Source organism: Rhineura floridana, chromosome 3 (assembly GCF_030035675.1).
Source record: "Rhineura floridana isolate rRhiFlo1 chromosome 3, rRhiFlo1.hap2, whole genome shotgun sequence".
In the NCBI taxonomy this organism is placed as follows: domain Eukaryota; kingdom Metazoa; phylum Chordata; class Lepidosauria; order Squamata; family Rhineuridae; genus Rhineura; species Rhineura floridana.
Window position 1 is genome coordinate 182,284,607 of NC_084482.1, and position 19,172 is coordinate 182,303,778.

Sequence of the window (19,172 nt, forward strand, 5' to 3'; positions counted from 1 at the left end):
AACCCTGAAGGGCCAGACAGACCCTGATGATCTTGCAGCAACTCGGTAGAAATTCATGTTACATATGAAAAAGCAACTCTCATTCCATCTAAATATGAGTTTATCTGATGGAACTTAGGATTCTTTTAGTTTTGGGATAATAAATCCCCTTTGCCCCACAGAACTGCTAGTAAGACTCCTTTTCACATACTGTATTGGAAAAATAAGTTCTTGTAATGGTTTTCTTTATGTTCTTTGTGTGGAATGATGTATTTGTATTTACTTCTTCTAATTTTTAATGGCCATCACTACACCTTGTGATGGCGAATTCCATATGTTAATTATATGTAAAATTAAGAAGTGTTGAAATGTGAACAAGCAAGGCTATATCTCAGTCTTTAAGGAAGCTTTCTGAGATGGTGAAAGAACATAAAGGTAAAAAAAAATCTGCAAGAGCAGCACCTAATGACTCATCAACAGTGTAACCAGTTATCTCTTCACTTTTGTTACAATACATGATATATAAATAGGACGGGTTAGAGGCCCAGGTAAGTGAAGCAAATCTTTGTTTATAACTCTCATCAAGACACAGCTGTAAGCTTTCAAATAAATAGTAGGTTCCACAATGTAGCCCTTTGGTAATGGAAAGAAACAGTGTCTACAGAACAAGAAACAAGGTCACCTATTCACCAAATGCGGGGATTTATTTACTTATGTAATTGGAGAGATTCAGGAAATTGAGGCACAGTGCAGTAATCTGCTAGTCAGACATGTGTAACGTAGTTTTGCTTGAGGGAATTAAATATGAATTAAAACTTTTCCTTTTAATTCCTCAGTATAACCAAATATAACCAAATATCATCATGTAATGCTCAACAGTAGCTTCAAAGCAGCAGAAACCACTAACAACCATCACCACTACCCCTTACATCCCCCTATGGCAGGAGTGGGGAATCTTTTTCAACCTGAGAGCCCCATTCCTTTATGGGTAGTCTTCCAGGGGCTGCATGCTAGTGGTGGTTAGGGCCAGAGGCAAAAGTAGTCAGAGCAACAAATGTGACTTACATTTGTACAGTAGGCTGAATTCCAGCCATGCAAAAGTCAGGGATTTCTATATCTTAAGGGGAATGTAAGTTGAGTGGTTAATCTGCATAATAACCTGCACATTCACCAAGCCTCATGGAGAATATGCACATTAACCTTTCATGAAGAGGGAATTGTGCACATTTCCCAGTCAATATACATAATCTTCAACAGTTCTTGAGAAATGTGCTCAATCACAGCTCAAGAAAACATTCCAGACAGGCAGAAACACTTCAGGAGGTTATGGAGCAGGAACAGGGAGAGGGATATGGCCTGGACAGAGTCATATTCAGCCTTGGAGCCTGAGGTTTCCCACCCATCCCCTACAGTCTTCCTAAAACAAAAAGAGTTTTAACCAATTTCTTAAAGGCAAGGAAAGGTTCATCTAGCCCAGGTGTAAGGAACCTTTGGCTGTCCAGATGTTGCTGGATCACAACACCCATCATCCATGGCCATTGGCCATGCTTGTTAGGGCTGATGGAAGTTGTAGTTCAGCAACATCTGGAGGGCTAAAGGTTCCCCACCCCTGATCTAGCTAAACTACTGTAAGGAAGGAGTTCTAAAGGTAGCATACCACATCCAAAACGACCCTAGATATAAACAACATTTTTAATTTAGGTTTCATCTGGTCTGGTTGTTTTTGTGCTAGTTGTTGTTGTTGTTGTTGATAGTTTTAATTCATTACTGCCTTTATTTATACTAGAAGCTGCTCTGGGATTTTTTGTTTTAATTGAAGGAGAAGAAGAAAAAAACCCAAGCAATCTGAATTTATGAGAGTTCCCCACCAGGAGATCAAAGAGCCCGAGGGAAAGCATGCCAGAGGAGTTAGGTTACATTGGCACCTCTTGACCTAACTGTGCAATGCTACTTTGCATAACTATAGGGATGTGAGATTGCTCATTGGGATTAAGGAGAGAAGGGGAGGTTTTTGGTGTAGCTTGGCTGCTGCATAAAGCTAGACTCCTGCAAGCTTTAGAGGACCTGTTAAAAGCAGAATTGCTAGAAAATTATAATCAGACTACGAAGTGAAGCACTATATTCTCCCTTTGCTTATTATGGTTTCTATGCCCAAATAAGTCCTGCTTTCAAGTAAGCACTCAAGAGACAGTAGATTTATAAACACTTCCCTTAAATGACAACACATAGAGGTATTTTACAGCAATGTAGAATAGCTCATGAAGCCTTCAACTTACTCCAACATACACACAAGGCAGAACCAGAGCAGCACACATTGGGACTAAACTACACTCTGCCAGTATCATAGGGGGGGGGAATCAATTGTTCTATTCCATTGAAGGGTACATTACATATATACCGTAGAAATAATTGCTGCTGCCACCACCGATATTTATGAACTACCCAACCTCAGGTTTTGCTTGGTGAGGGTGCAGTCATTTGCGTGGCCCTCTTACCCAAAATGTTACTAAAACTGCATAGAGGAACCAATGACACCCTATCCCCAAGCTTCAGACCAACTACAACCACATCAGGGCTGTATGATTAACATACACTGTTCAAAAAAGACAGGACATTAAGTGGCAGCTAGACTCCAGGAATTGGATAAATGTTTGTGATTTGAACAAGCCACCCACAATCCCTGGCATAGAATCCAGAAACCAAAAGGCTGTTGTTTTTTCTTCTTCTTTTGGCCATGTTGACATTTGAAGAAGCCTCCCTGTACTTGTGGATTAATATCCAACTACAAGCCAAACTTCTAGAGGGAATGCAGCTGCATTCAAGACAGGCTGCACCCCTAAACCTAAATCAGATGGTCTACCAATCACAAGTATTTTCATCTTTTATGGGTGAAATTTCAGCTTGTTATGCCCCATTCAGTCCTTCATAGCATACAGTAGTCCACGGTTTCCATTGCCTACCTAGAATCATATGTATAAAAATGGAAATGTACTGCCTTCAAGTCAGTTCCACCTTATGGCGACCCTATGGATAGGGTTTTCATCATAAGTGGTGTTCAGAGGTGGTTTACCAAGCCTTCCTCTGAGGCTGAGAAGCAGTGATTGGCCCAAGGTCACCCAGTGAGCTTCATGGATTTGTGGGGATTCGAACCCTGGTCTCCCGGGTCGTAGTCCAACACCTTAACCCAGCCTTTCCCAACCAGTGTGCCTCCAGATGTTGTTGGACCACAACTCCCATCAACCTCAGCCAGCATTGCCAATGGTCATGAAAGATGGGAATTGTGGTCCAACAACATCTGGAGGCACACTGGTTGTGAAAGGCTGCCTTAACCACTATGCCACACTATAAAGATAGAGCTAAATATCATCAGCATATTGATGGTTCTACCACATAAACCTTCCAATTACTTCTCCCAGTGACTTCATACAGATGTAAAACAGTACAGGGGACAAGATATAAAGGTGATAATTTTTTTTAAAAAAAGATGGAACCTTGCAGAACCCTGCAGGCCACTGGAAAGAGGAAGGGCATAAGACCCCTTAGCACCACTTAAATGGGTCCTACCCTCAAGAATGAGCAGAGCCAGATCATTACCATGCCTGATATCAGTGTCGCTGTTCCAAGGGCTATTCAATATACTTCAAGTTTGAAATCTTGGCAAGTTCTGGCAGGCACTAAGCTGGGGCTGTTGTCGCAATAGCCCAGCTGCCTATCTATTTAGAGAGAGCAACTGTTTGAAGGGCAAGAAGGAAGCAACAGCTCTAACCTCCTTGCAGTTGGGGAATGCACTTTACCCCATGCTTTGCACTATGTGCATTTTTTCTGCTTTGAGTTCTGCGGAGAGTCACACCATGATAAGCAGGCAAGTGTCAGTACTTCACATGCATAGAAAAGAGAACCAGAAAGTCAGAACTCCCCTCCCCTCTTTCCATGTAAATGCTGCCACCTCTGTGGTTATTCCCATGCCAATCCCACCACTTATGTTTCCACATGCATCTGTTGTCATCATTAACAATCAAGCCAACCACATCACCCCCTGGATTGTGCAGTTGCTAACCAGGAGATCGCAGACATGCACAGGAATGAACGCCTTCACATATACTGAACTATGAAGTGATACCACCTATGGAAATGATGGCTTGAGAGATGTGTGAGAGACAGGTAGAGAACTTACTGAGCCAGAAAAAAGTAATATATGATCATATATTAGGCAGTACCTGCTTTTTGGAACTCCGTGCCTATTGTCAACAGGCAGGCACCTTCACTGTATTCTTTTTGGCACCTGCTTAAAACTTTTTTGTTCGCAAGCATATCTAAACACATAGATGTATTTTAATACTTTTAGAGAGCAATCCAACTCGGCAGGCCACAATAGGAATAACATAAGGAAAGCTAAAACCCAGAATGAGCTGAGGCTGGCGAGGGAAGCGAGGAACAACAAAAAGGGTTTTTTCAGATATGTTTGAAGCAAGAGAAAGACCAAGGAAACAGTGGGACTGCTGCTCAATGAGGATGGCAAAATGTTGACAGATAACAACGAAAAGGCAGAACTGCTCAATGCCTATTTTGCCTCCGTTTTCTCCCAAAAAGGGAACAGTGTGCAACCTTCCATCGGTAGCAATCTCAGTAAGGGGTCGGGATTGCAGTTCAAGATTGATAAGGAGATAGTCAGGAATACCTAGTTAACCTAAATGAGTTCAAATCTCCAGGGCCTGATGAACTGCATCCCAGAGTATTGAAGGAACTTGCTGATGTACTCTCGGAACCTCTTGCCATCATCTTTGAGAAATCCTGGAGAACGGGAGAGGTGCCGGAGGACTGGAGACAGGCAAACGTTGTCCCGCTCTTTAAAAAGGGTAAAAAAGAAGATCCGGGGAATTACAGGCCGGTCAGTCTGACTTCAATACCGGGAAAGATATTAGAACAGATAATAAAAGAGTCCACTGGCAACTATCTAGATGACAATGCTGTGATTAGTAGGAGCCAGCATGGGTTTGTCAAGAAAAAATCCTGTTAAACTAATCTCATCTCTTTTTTTGATCGGGTCACTAGCTTAGTAGATGGTGGAAATGCTGTAGATGTCATCTATCTAGATTTCAGCAAAGCATTTGACAAAGTCCCCCACGACCTTTTGATTAGCAAACTAGTCAAATGCAGACTACATAGAAATACTGTCAGGTGGATTCACAACTGGTTGGAAAACCGTACTCAAAGAGTGGTCGTCGGTGGCTCTGCTTCGGACTTGAAGGAGGTTTCGAGTGGAGTGTCACAGGGCTCTGTCCTGGGGCCAATACTCTTCAACATTTTTATCAATGACTTAGATGACGGGGTGGAGGGAAGCCTTATGAAGTTTGCGGATGATACGAAACTGGGAGGGATAGCTAACACAATGGAAGACAGGAACAAAATCCAAAGGGACCTGGATAGACTAGAAAATTGGGCTGAAATTAATAAAATGAAATTCAATAAAGACAAATGCAAGATTCTGCATTTAGGCCACAAAAACAAAATGCACGGGTACAGGATGGGAAATACCCAGCTTAGCAGTAGTGCGTGTGAGAAGGACCTTGGAATTGTAGTGGATCGTAAGTTGAACATGACCCAGCAGTGTGATGCTGCGGCAAAAAAGGCAAACACGGTTTTGGGCTGCATAAAGAGAGCTATAGTTTCCAGGTCGAGGGAAGTAATAGTCCCACTATATTCTGCATTAGTCAGGCCTCATCTGGAATACTGCGTTCAGTTCTGGGCACCTCATTTTAAGAAAGATATAGACAAGTTGGAGCAGGTTCAGAAGAGGGCAACGAGGATGATAGCCGGTATGGAGAACAAGTCTTATGAGGAAAGGTTGAAGGAACTTGGCATGTTCAGTCTGGTGAAGAGAAGGCTGAGGGGTGACATGATTGCACTCTTTAAGTACCTGAAGGGCTGTCACATAGAGGAGGGTACAGATTTGTTCTCTGCTGCCCCAGAGGGTAGGACTAGGTCTAATGGTTTTAAGTTGCAGGAGCGTAGATTCAGATTGGACATTAGAAGGAACTTCTTGACAGTAAGGGCAGTTCGGCAGTGGAACCGACTGCCTAGGGAGGTGGTGGGATCCCCTTTGCTGGATGTCTTCAAGCAGAGGCTGGACAGCTATCTGCGGGAGATGCTCTAGCTGTTGATTTCCTGCTGTGAGCAGGGGGATGGACTCGATGGCCTACAAGGCCCCTTCCAACTCTATGATTCTATGAGACTGGCAGAAGCCGAGCCGGTGGAAGGGGCTGCCACATCCTACCTCCATTCGGGAGCCTCTGGGAGGGAAGCACACTAGCTGCACTGGCAGGGCTTGGCGGAAGGAAACAAAGTTCTTTCTGCCATCCCTTTTCCCAGTGTATCGGCTGCTGGGACTGAGGGTCATAGGACTGAGCCAAATGGGCTCAGGGTGATGCGCAAGTCCCCCTCCCCTCTGTTCTGCCCCCAACACCCCCCCAGGACGGCCCTTTTTTGGGCCTTCCACCAACTCCACTTGTGCCAGTCTCAGCTGAGCTACCTGGCTCCTGCTGCACCCGAGTGGCAGTCGAGTTCCCTGGCTGTTCCCTGGCTGCACCCGGCACATCCTTTATTCCCTTGGCCTAGAATATATGCCAGTTGGATTGTGCCCTTAATCAGTCACTTAAAAAATGTTTTAATTAGTTGTTACTTTAATTAATTTTATTGATAATTTAATTTTATTGATAATTTTAATGTCTTGTGTAAACTGCTTACAGCCCCCCTTGGGTTTTTTTACAATTGAGCAGTATATAATTTTTTGTTAAATAAAATAAATTAAACCACTCTAACCCCTGTTGAAGTAAAAGCCAACTCATTCTGAATATGTGGGATCAGTACAAGATTTGCACCTTGCTGTTGGCAGTGAGATACACTGTCTGCAGTGCAATAACAAGGGCAGCTAGCCTAGCTCCCTCTAGATGTTGGTGAACTCCAATTCCCACCAGTCTCAGCCAGCATGGCCAATGATGATCTGAGCTAGGGTCTATCAACATCAGGAGAGTACCTTATTGGCCTATAGTAGCTGTAATGCATACAGAACCTTCCTGGGACACTGTGAGAAACACAGCAGTTCAACATTCTATTGAGAATATAAATGTTATTAAAAATTGAGATCTTTATTAAAAACTGTACTATTACATGACACCTCAAAGCTTTACACAGTAGCATCACCCAAAAAAGCACCACTCAATTAACAAGGGCAGTTACAAACAGCTCAAACTCCATTGCAATCAGCACTTTATTTTTTAAGAGGGAGAGAGAGAAAAAAACTGGTCAGATCACATGCTATTTAACACTCAAAATGAAACAGCTGTAAATCTGGCAATTAAGGGACATAATTGGACTGTTCTGAGCAAATGTGCCAATGGATTCCAACTAGTGCAGAATTTGCCACAACAAAAACAAAATGAGCAGAAGGTTGCTGGTTTCTTATTTTAAATGGCAACTTATCTGGAGCATTAAGTGTAAGAAAGGGAGAGATGAGATTCTAAACCCATTATGTAAACATGCAGCTGCAATAAAGAATTTTTAAAAAACAGTGTAATCCTAAGTGTGCCTTTTTTAGTCCCACTATTTTCAATGGCATTTACTTACTAGTTTCCGTTTGCAGCCCCACTATGTTCAGTGGAGTTTACTCACTAGTAAGTATGTTTAGGTTTGCAGCAAAAAACAACAGTCTTGTGACACTTTAAAGACTAACCAATCGGCATAAGCTTTCATGGACTACAATCCGGTTTATCAAATGCACAAAATATTATCCTAAATTAAAGGTATATACATACATAACTGATACATAGTTTCCGACTCTTAGGGTGATGTCTTGCGACGTTTACTAGGCAGACCACGTATATGACGTGGGATTGCCACTTCCTTCCCCGGCATTTCTTTACCCCCCAGCATGTGCCGGGTACTCATTTTACCGACCACGGATGGATGGAAGGCTGAGTGGACCTCGACCCCTTTTACTGGAGATTCAATTTCCTCCTTCCATTGGAATTGAACTCTGGCCGTGAGCAGAGCTTTGGCTGCGTTACCACTGCTTACCACTCTCTGGAAAGAGATTGCAGCCTGAGTCAAGCAGAGCTTTGTCACCTGAGTGATTATAATGCTTTCCAGCAACAACCTGGCTTGTTACCACTAGGAAGTAGGTCAATGAAAAGAGTTTTAGTGATTTTATCATAAACTATTCTAGAGAAACATCAGCATTTGGGAAAAAAATGAATTATATTGTTTCCCTTCCCTAGTTAAAACTGTAATTTTGAAGATTTTAATAAGATCAAAATCTGCCCAGGGCACAGATGGTTCAGGGCAAAGTGGTTAAACAGTCAAACAGCAAAATGACTATCAAGTGTGAGGAAAGTTATATAATCACCCTACGAAAGTATGAACCTACTCTGTGATTATTGATGAATACTTAGTTTTTGTTGTTATGTGCCTTCAAGTAGATTACGATTTATGGTGACCCTATGAATCAGTGACCACCAATAGCATCTGTCATGAACCACCCTGTTCAAATCTTGCAAGCTCAGGTCTGATGTAGCTAAATAGACTTAATAATCAATACCACAAATTCCTGACTACTGCCTTCCCGAAGGTCAACAATCCACACCCTTGTGGAGTCATGCTTTCTTCCTGAAGTGTCTCACACTTCTGGAACAAAGCTCTAGAGATCTGTAGGTTTGAAGTGGCTGAAGGAAGTGTACATGGTACAAGCCTGGTCTTCAGCAGATAGTTGTCTCTGGAAAACACACCCTTACAACATACTCTGTGTCCTCCTTTGAATGCTCCAGACCATTGTGCTTTGACTTGGCTGAAGGGAACAGGGTGGGAGGAGGGCAATATAAGAACATAGGAAACTCTTCAAAGTCTAGACTTCAAGTTGAGTAGTCTCTTCCACCCTTCCCAACAATGTCTCACCCTCCCCTTAAAATGTTCCAGTCCAGGCTTCATTGTAGGGTTCAGGAAGCACAGAGAACAGTATAATATAAACAATAACACATATATACTGTAGCTTTTATCTAAAAGAAAATGACACACTGTCAAATAACAGAAACTGCAAAGATCACTTTAATTGACTCTAAGCCAACCATATATAAACACAACGAGATCATTTCTACCCTGCATAGACTACGTGACATTTCATATACATAATCCAGAAATCTTCAATATACCTAGGTCACCAAATGTACAATGGCAGCTGCTTTGGTTTGCTATGAACCAAATATAGATCCAACCACACCTGCTGCAGAGACAGATAGACATGTAGCATATAGCAGCACGATTAAATTGTGAGCAGAAAGCAAAAGCCATGTTTCCAGCCTAGCTTGCCCTTCTGTTTACTTCAGTGCGATTATCTAGATCGGTGACAAGATCCGGGAAACAACCACATCAGAATCATTAAGCTCCAGATGCAACACTGTTTGGAACCAAAGCATACAGAATTTTCTGGCTTAACCAGTCTTCTACACCAACAATTGTTTGGTAAATTGAGGCAAGCCTTCTTCATTTTGACCCTCACCACCAGCTAGCTTTCCTACTCCTGGAGCTGCTTTTTCTTGCTCTGACTTTGGTGGTAGACTTTGGTTAGGCCACATACCAACATCATTTCAACTTCTGTCCCACCCTTAAAATAGAGATGATAATTACTAAGATATAACACTCACTGGAGAAGTTCTGAAGTGCCAGCACTTAGGATAGCTGAACTCCAAAACCCTGAATCAGCAACCCATGTTTCCTTCAACTTCTATGTTAAAAAGCTGGGCTGAAAGCATCCATTCATGCTCGACAGCCATCCCCATCAAGTGACAGACTGTTTCTGTAGAACACTTCATCTAGCAGTTAAGTGTGTTCCTATAGAGCATTTCATTTGAAACAAAAACTTTTATTAAAGGCTTTCTTATGCATCTTCACCACAGGAAAAATTTAAGCAGAAGGAGCAATAGTTGGGGGTTTGGGGGAGGGGGAGAAACACGAGTCATAGATTGACAACATTCACATTGTTTGTATATTTCTGTAGAAAAAAGTTGGTTTTAAAATTACCCTGGTTTCACACAACCATATAGAAAGATGGTAAGAAAAACACACTACTTGATTATGGAAGTATTACAGGGAAATATGGCCACATGTCCCCTTCAAATATATTTCACATTGAATTCATGTAGAAGAAGGAAAAAAATTGCAAACATTTTGTTCTTCAAAGAGCTTGTGTAGGTCAACATCAGCCTCATATGCACCTTCAGGTTCATAATATGTGTGAACCAATACACACATCCCACAGGTATATATTACATAATTTCCTAGCCATTCAACATTAGCGGGAATGTGATTAATCTTCCATGACATGCTCTGAACTTTCCGTTCAGATAGGTTCTTCCTCTTCCTTCAGACCTGCTGGCAATGGATGTCATTTGACCTGCAGATTTCACTCTGAATAAGGATCAGAGAAACAAACCCTGACATTATTCCGCTAACCAATTATCTGCCTCAATTTGCTAATCAAGCCCAGAGACTAGTTTGCTAAATGCATAACAACTAGCAGGGGTGGGAAGAAATATTTGATAGAAATGAGGGGAAATATCTTCAATTCTTTCATTTTGCACTTAAATGAGCAGAGTGGGTGGAGCCAAAGGAACCGAAGCACACACACACACATATATATGCAAAAAGCAGAGGGTGGGATCTAAAATACTATTCATCCAGACAGAGGTCCTAGTAGGCTCAAAAAGTGAAGAAGGAGAACCAGTTAACTCTTTCCATTTTCTTTTATAGGCTGTCATTGGAGAGGATTCTCAGAGTTGGAGCAGAGAGGCAAATAAGGAAGGAGCAGTAGATACAAATAATAGGTATGGGGAGAGGCTCTGGAACCATTTTGCCTATTTTATTTTAGCTCCCTCTCCCCTTCTCTTTCTCCAGCTGGTTGCTAGGAGGAACATGTGGTTATACTCTATCCTGTGTTTACACTTTGGGAAACTCTCGCTCTAATATCTCCCTCTCCAGTTTCCTATCCCCGCAGAGGGAAAGGCAGCGTGACCGTGGTTTTCTACACTTCCAGCTCAGCACAAACCCCAACATTCAATTCCATCCCAGGCTCCTACTTCCTTCTCAAAGGGGATTTAATCTGAGCCAGGTTTCACCAGAACCTCGAAGGAATAAAAGAAAAGACAAACTCTGTTTCATGAAGCCAGAATTCAGCTCATGAAGAAGTGAATTCAAAACAGAGAGAGCTATTACTACCTCAAGAGGAAGCAGAAACCGTTCTAGAGAGCCCCGAACGCCAGGGTCCTCTCCTTTTTAAAACCAAGACTTGCCCTCCTCTCCTGCCTCAAAAGGGGAGAAAAAAACTGGAGCTGGTTTTCCGCGCCTCCCCCCCAAAGAAAGCAATTGCGAACGGCGTATGGATTTGCAAGCTTCCCCCCCCCCCGAGATTCCAGGGGGTCAAGATGTCACCCAAAAGCACTGCCTGAGATCAAGGGGCCCCTCGGCTACCCATTCTCTTCAATGCCCAGGCACAGCTTCCCCTCAGTCACCTGCCTTCGCTGATATACCCAACCCTATAGAGCCCACACATCATCATCATCATCACCACCCCTTCCATCCTTCCTTCACCTCTTCGAGCTGGCTGTCCGACTTACCCACTCCAGCACCCTCAGGAAAGCCAGGGGCTCCTTCACCGCTCGGAAGCTTCCCTTAGAGGCGAGCTGGGGAGAGAAAAGAAAGAAAGAGGGCAGAGTTAGGGGAACGCTCGGAGAGAGCGGCGGCGGCGGCGAGGATCCCAACCTCTGTGCGCCCGCGGAGAAGCCAGCCTACCTACCAGCGGCTCTCCCCCCGGCGCCCTTACCTGGTTAACGGATTCCATCCCTGCCCGGCTCCTGGCACGCAAACTTCAGCTTCCTCTGAGGAGGAGGCGTTCAGGTGCAAGGAGCGCCCCGAAGAGGCTATAGAGCCAAGAAGCCCAGGTTAGAGCGAGGCAAGGCAGAGCTGAGCTCCCTGCAAACATCCACGCCCGAGCCGAGCGCGCTGGGCGGAGGGAAAGAGAGGAGAAGAGAGGAGGAGGGTGGGTGGGTGGGATGCCCGGGCTCGCAGCTTCGTCGCGCTCTAAGAGGCGAGTGAGAATTCCCCGGGCAGCAGTTTGAGAGGGAAAGTCGGAGGGGGAGACGCCTCATCAGCCCCTCGCTTCGCCTTTTGCACGGGCTGAGGCGCTTTTCCGCCCCCCGCGAACGGTGCTAGCGCGCGCCCCTTCACCGTGTCGGAATGGGACCGACCGCCTGCGGATCTAGAAGGCAGAAGTAAGAAAAGAAAGATGACCTGATTGGAAAAGGGTTAGGTTTACAGCCACGCCGGCGGGCTTTCCCACGCAGCGTGGAAATAGCTGCCGGTGGCCGTTTTCGCCTCATTCTGTGCTGTCTCACTTGAGTGAAGAGTTGAATCCGGCCTCCTGAGCGATGGAAGACGCGCAGCCTGATCCTATGTACACATTTGGGAGTTAGTAAGCCCCAGTGAGCACAGAAGGACTGACGTTGTTTTGCAGTGAGAGCCAGTGTGGTGTAGTGCAGGCTTTCTCAATCGTTGGGTCCCCAGATGTTGTTGGACTAGAGCTCCCATCAGCCTCAACCAGTATGACCAATGGTCAGGAATGATGGGGTTTGTAGTCCACCAACATCTGAGGACCGTCAGGTTGGGAAAGACTGGTGTAGTGGTTAGGGTGTCAACCTGAGAGCCCAGGGTTCAAATTCTCAGTGGGGTGACCTTGGGCCATTCAACATCCCTCAGCCTAACCTACCTCACAGGGTTGTTGTAATGATAAATTCGGGAGGGGAGATCCATGTTTCTATGCCACCTTGAGCTTAATAATAATAATTTCAACAGCACCACCCATGAATGTGTAAGGCAGCTTACAGGGTTGTGTAAGCAAAACTAGGGCTCTGCCTCCAAGGAGCTTACAGTCGAAAATAGGTAATGGGCAAAACAACAGAGGGAGCAGAGAATGCAGGCAATGCCATTAATACTTGGTTACAACCACATGCATGCAGTTCGGTCCTGTGCATATTTAGTTTTCATAATTAAGCCAAATGAGATTTATTTCCAGCAAATAGGCACAAGATTGCAGTACTAGGTTTGTGCACATCCTCCACAAATTTACAATGCAATCCTAACTGTGTCTACTCAGAAATAAGTCCTATTGAATTCATTGGGGCTTGAAACCAGGTAAGTGGGCACTGGCTGCTAATTACCGGGCTAAGTTCAAAGGTTCTGGTATACAAAGCCCTATACAGCTCGAGAGCGAGATACCTGAAAGATTGTCTTACCCCTTATATTCCCAGTGGATCGTTATGTTCTGCAGATGAGGGCCTCCTGCAGATACCATCTGATCAGGAGGTCTGTTCCACACAACATAACAAGCAGACCTTTAGTGTAGTTCCCTTTGGAATTCCCTCCCCTTAAATATTAGACAGGCACCATCTCTGTTATCTTTTCAGTGCCTGCTGAAAAGTTTCCTCTTCAACAAGCCTTTTCAATAGATACCTTATCCCAGTCTGCATCTGTATTGGAATTGCTTTTAAAGCTTTAAAAAATGTTTTTCAAGATGTTTTGTTTTAATATGTTTTAATGTCTGTTTCTATGATGTTTTAGAGTTAATGTTTTTGTTTGCCACCCTGGGCTCCTACTGGAAGGAAGAACGGGATATAAATTTAAGAAAGAAAGAAAGTGGAGTTAGGCTACCTTAATTAGAAATGCCAGTGGAGGTACTATCAATTAGCCTGAAGTTTTTATGGTTACAGCAATGTGCTACTACTCTTTTGACTGGCAGAGATCAGTATGAGGATTAGCCCAGTGTGTTGGGCAATGGCACGCTCATGGCACAGAATTCTGTGATTCTGTTCATTAAAGCTAAAACTTCATTAAAGAGGCACTTGCTTTTCCCAGCATTCCACACAATATCTAGATAAACATCGCACAATCTGTCCCCCTCAATCTCTCAAAGTGCTGCACTGTTTGAACCCTTCACCTGGCCTGCTGCCTACCTTGAAGCACGAGTGGACATTCTTGAGTGTATTTATTTATTAAAGAGCCATTATAATACACCATTTGGAAGTGTGCTACTTGAATCCTGAATGGATTCTTCCTCTGGGATGCAGGCAGCATACTGCTATTCCACTCCTCAAACAAATTTAAGTGAGAAGAGGCATGTTGCAAACAATTATACAGACAGGGCAGACCCATGCTTCTATGCCTCCCCCCCCCCATGACTGGGCACATCTCTGAGGAGCACAAGAGTAAAATTCCCAACATTATCCCCGCACCCCAAGGAAGGAAGATAGAACCCACAGTCACCAGAGGGGTGTATACAAAGAACAGCACATGGTGACATAAAAACAAAATACATACATAAAAATACATACATAATACATAAAACAAAATACAAAGATGTGTAACAGAAGAGGTTAGGATAATAGAGCCTTTCCTTGGTCTTGATTTGCCATTAAACCTGAGAAGAAGAAGCAGTTAACCCTTCTATGACTCAAGCTTACTTGATTCCTCCTATTTCTACAACTATCCTCCAGCCCTCTCTTCTTGACCTTTATTACTTCAGTCTTGAAATATTTAAATGGACTGCCTTCAAGTTGATTCCGACTTATGGGCGACCCTATGAATAGGTTTTCGTGGTAAGCGGTATTCAGAGGGGGTTTACCATTGCCTTCCTCTGAGGCTGAGAGGCAGTGAAACTATTCTAAAATCTCTGAAACACAAATACTGCAATTGGAATAGGTTGCACAATGCATTTGGAGTTCAGAAAACTGTGTTTATTTCTAAAAACCAAACCTTGAAAATTGAAGAAATAAAAGGAGCCCTAAAGACTGAGTGAACCAGAAGCCCATGGCAGGAGGACATCTGTAATTCAGTGGTACATCAGCTGATTTACATGCAGAAGGTCCCTGGCCCAGTGCTGGCATCTCTAAGTAGGGCTTGTGGAGACCCTTGCGTGAAACCTTGGAGAGCCACTGGCCATTAGTGTCAACAGTACTGTGCTAGATGGACCAATGGTCTGATTCATTATAAGGCTGATTCGTATGAAGGCAGGTCTGAATGTATATGGAAACCCAAATTAAAATAAATTGGATTTCTTTATTTACATTTTTGCTGAGATAAGGTCATATAATTTCTTTCCTTACAGGTGAGACATGTTTCCCATGCAAATACATAAATAAAAATGTTTTTTGTAATTGAACTTTCCTTTGGTTACAAAAATGATGGCTATAGAGAAACTTATATACACAAGATCCTACTGCCACCCTGGGCTCCTACTGGGAGGAAGGGTGGGATATAAAGTAAATAATAAAAAAATAAAATACATAAAGATAAAATACATGCTCATTTAAATATTTCTAATCCATGTTTTATATTCTGCCATGTAACTGTGTAATATTTGTACTTACCTGTTTGAAATTTCCTGTATCTGTTTTCACTCTTGTATTAACTTACAAATTACTTGTTTTACCACTTGTAACATTCACACTTCATTTTCTTAAGGATTTACTCCTTTGGCTCTGGTCTTTAAATCATGGAAGGGGCACCTGTGGCTACCGTCATCCCTGACCACATGCCATGGTGACTGGGGCTAAAGGGAGTTGGAGTCCAACAAGTTCTGGAGGGCTACAGGTTAGCCAACCCTGCCCTAAGTGGTCTGGGTCAGGCTGGAATATTTCAGAAACTGCCCCTCCCATATGAACGTGTTCAAGAACTTTGCACAGCTTCTGAGGCCCTTCTTATGGTTCTAACACTGACAGAGATGTGGTTGATAAGAACAAGAGAGACCTTTTTGATTGTGGCACACAGATTATGTAATTACCTTCTCAGAGTGATGTGTTTGGTCTCCCACTCACTGGCCAGTTTTAATAGCTAAGAGCCTAGCCAACTGTTTCTATCCTGGAGGATCAAAGTGGTCACTATTAGGGAAGAATCTACATAACATTTTTGCCACAATCTACACATAATGAGAAGACATGATTCACTAGAAAAGACAATAATGATGGGGAAAACAGAAGGGAGTAGAAAAAGAGGAAGACCAAAGAAGAGATGGATTGATTCCATAAAGGAAGCCACAGACCTGAACTTACAAGATCTGAACAGGATGGTTCATGACACATGCTATTGCAGGTTACTAATTCATAGGGTCATAAGTCATGATTGATTTGAAGGCACATAACAACAAAACAACAGTGAAATGCTACTGCGTGCAACTATTGAGTACAGTGCTTCTCATTTGGTTTTGGTTTTCATTTTAACAAAGAGAATGAGAAACTTTTGATTGTTCACATTTACATCAGTTTTCAAAGCTAGTTTGAATCTGTAACACACAGGCTCAAACCAACCAATTTATGTGTCACAATAATGGTCTCATTTTCATAGATTTTTCCAGTGGCATTTACTAAAATATAGTTCACTACACAACCATGTTGTCTTAACTTGTTATGTTTGGTGTTGTTTCAACAACAACAATAGTAGTGTCAGCAAGGAAGGGTAATATTCTCCTCTGAGTGTTCAAGATCATGGTCATCATTGCCAGTGGCCAGCCTCCCAGCTCATCTGTTATGTTTGCTCATGCAAGTGGGGCTGGTTATTAATGTACACAGGAGGTTTTTGTTTTTTACATTTTTGGAAATCACTATTGGCTGGTTTATATATCTGTTTACACATCACGGGTGGGGGGAGAGAAGCCACATGGGACTGCCATTTTTGGTGGCACCCCGTTTCTTAGAACATGTCTGCCTCTGCCTCCAGTGTGCCTTAACTCATGTGAACCTATAACACTATCATTACTCTTCATCCATCCGCTGAAGGATTTTCTATGGTATTTACTATGAGGGCTCATACCATAATAAATTAGTTCCTCTGTCTTTAAATTGTTATGCCAAAAAATAAAAAGGGACAAGTGGTGTTAATCTACACAATGGGCTTGGGAAGGGCCAAAGACCTGGCTGGCAACACTGAGTAGCATATATTTTTTGCTTTTGCTGTTATTTCACTGATAAGTCTCTGAACACAACTTAGCAAATGGGAGAGTTAGTGGTGTGACAAAATTACCACTACCCCAAGGTAACTCAGTCACACAAATTATGGGAGAGTAAGAAGAAGAAGAAAAACCTGTCCAGAGGACACCATCTAGACTGAAAGAGTGCTTCAAAATGACTGCTTTTCACTTCCAAATTGGGGCTGTTTGTTCAAAACAGGAAAAATGCATGCTTTGAATGTCACAAGAACTGGGTTTTTTTGTTTATTGAGATGGCCCATAAAGAAAGACTAGAGACACTTGTTACTGAGGGAAGCCAGCAGACACCATGGAAGAAATGCTTGTGGTTCTTATGCTTTATAAACAGAGAGGTTAGAAGTGGCTTCCCATGAGCCACTTGCCAGGTCACTGTGGTGAGGAGGAATTGCCTACTGATGGCCGGCTAATCACAGCTCTCTGTACACCATCTGATTTCCTACTGTGCTTCTTTGTGACCCTTCTCACCTTTCTGTTTTATGGATGAGGCTGCCTAATTATTCTGTCTGATGATATATGCTTCTGTGTGTAATAAAAAGATCTGATGCTTTGAAAGGAGTCAAAAAGGAACTATTCTATACCCTAAGCTTTACTCTAGATTTGAAGAATTGCTGGTTATAAATGTTGGTGTGTGTGCACAGGAAAGTGATTGTCTGGTCCGGCTTCCAGGCTGAATAATTGCAAGATTTTGTGACAACTGTGCCAATCATAGAGAGCCAGTGTGGTGTAGTGGTTAAGGTGTTGGACTATGACCTGGGAGACCAGGATTCAAATCCCCACACAGCCATGACACTCATTGGATGACCTTGGGCCAGTCACTTCCTCTCAGCCTCAGAGAAAGGCAATGGTAAACCCCCTCTGAATACCGCTTACCATGAAAACCCTATTTATAGGGTCACCATAAGTCGGAATCGACTTGGAAGGCGTCCATTTCCATTTCGTGCCAATCATAGAGTCAATTCTAATTTTCAGTGGGTCACTTTGTGTTGCTGAATATGTGTACATTGTCATGCTTTACATAGTTTTTTTTAAGCCAAAAGAAAGGTTTTTCAGACATCAGCTTATTTGCTTTGTGTTTCTGTTCTTGGGACTGAAATGGCAATAGCACTCTGTACAAATTTTCTGATCTCTACAGGGGCATTCACAGCACCTCTTTAAAGTGCTCTAAATTGTAGAGTACTTTACAACAATTTAGAATGCATTGAGCGAGTGCTCACAAAAGAGGGGGGAAATTCTAAAAGTGACCACAAAGCCAGAACTAAATGTGTTTGAGGCAGTTTGGCACTATATGTTCAAGACAGCACAGCATCAGCCACTGAACATTTCAGTGGAACCTGCAGCTAGTTGCTTTTACTGTCCTTGTATCCTCTTGGTATACAATGATAAATATGGAAAGTGATAAAACTCTCAAACCATATTATTTATTTATTAGATTTCTACCCCACCTTTCTTTTTCATGATTAAAACCCAAGGTGGCTTACATATGGTTCCCAGGCAGTCTCCCATCCAGGCACTGACCAGACCCTGCTTAGCTTCAGCAGGGAGCTGGCCACATGTACCTTCAGACCATAGCCTGGCCTGAAAGCCCATGTGGTCCATATTGATGGCCATGTTTTGTTTTATTATTATTGCTACCCCTTTTCTTCATTGTGTGTCAAATATTAATGGGAAATAGTGGATACTTATTCTCCAACCACATTGAGGCATTGTTTGTTTGTTTATGGTCTTCCGAGATAGTTAAGAAATTTTCTGACCTGTTTGGAGTATTTTGGCCCTCCGTATATGGGCAAATTTAAACCCATTATCTATTTCTTTTAAGTTAATTTCAGCAATTTAGGCATCAGTTCAGTAACCACCAGAATAATAGAACTTTTTTCCCCTCTGCTGACGTGTTTTCATGTTGTTTTCATTTCCAAAATCAGGTTTTTGTATCATGTGCAAGATGCATTACTATGGCTGTTATAATTAATGGCAGGTGAACACCTCTCTTGGCTTATTCTGCACCAGTCTGGTTTAAATTGGACTCAGTCAGAGGTGTGATGTGATCCAGTCCCTTCGTCAGAGGCTCCCCACCTCCATGAACCTCTTCCCCTCAAATCTGGCTCACCAGCTGGTCTCT

General features: G+C 42.9%; 1 protein-coding gene across 1 annotated transcript in view; it reads right to left on the minus strand.

Annotated features, from left to right (window-relative positions):
- SYNPR (synaptoporin) overlaps nt 1-12,041 on the minus strand; it is a 289,300-nt gene extending 277,259 nt beyond the window's left edge. The window contains exons 1-2 of the mRNA XM_061618735.1: nt 11,846-12,041; nt 11,640-11,705 (exon numbers count right to left, since the gene is read on the minus strand). Coding sequence (XP_061474719.1) covers nt 11,640-11,705; nt 11,846-11,863 — 84 coding nt within the window. The 5' untranslated portion in view covers nt 11,864-12,041. The remainder of the gene's footprint in view (nt 1-11,639; nt 11,706-11,845) is intronic.
- Between the last annotated feature and the right edge of the window lie 7,131 nt (nt 12,042-19,172).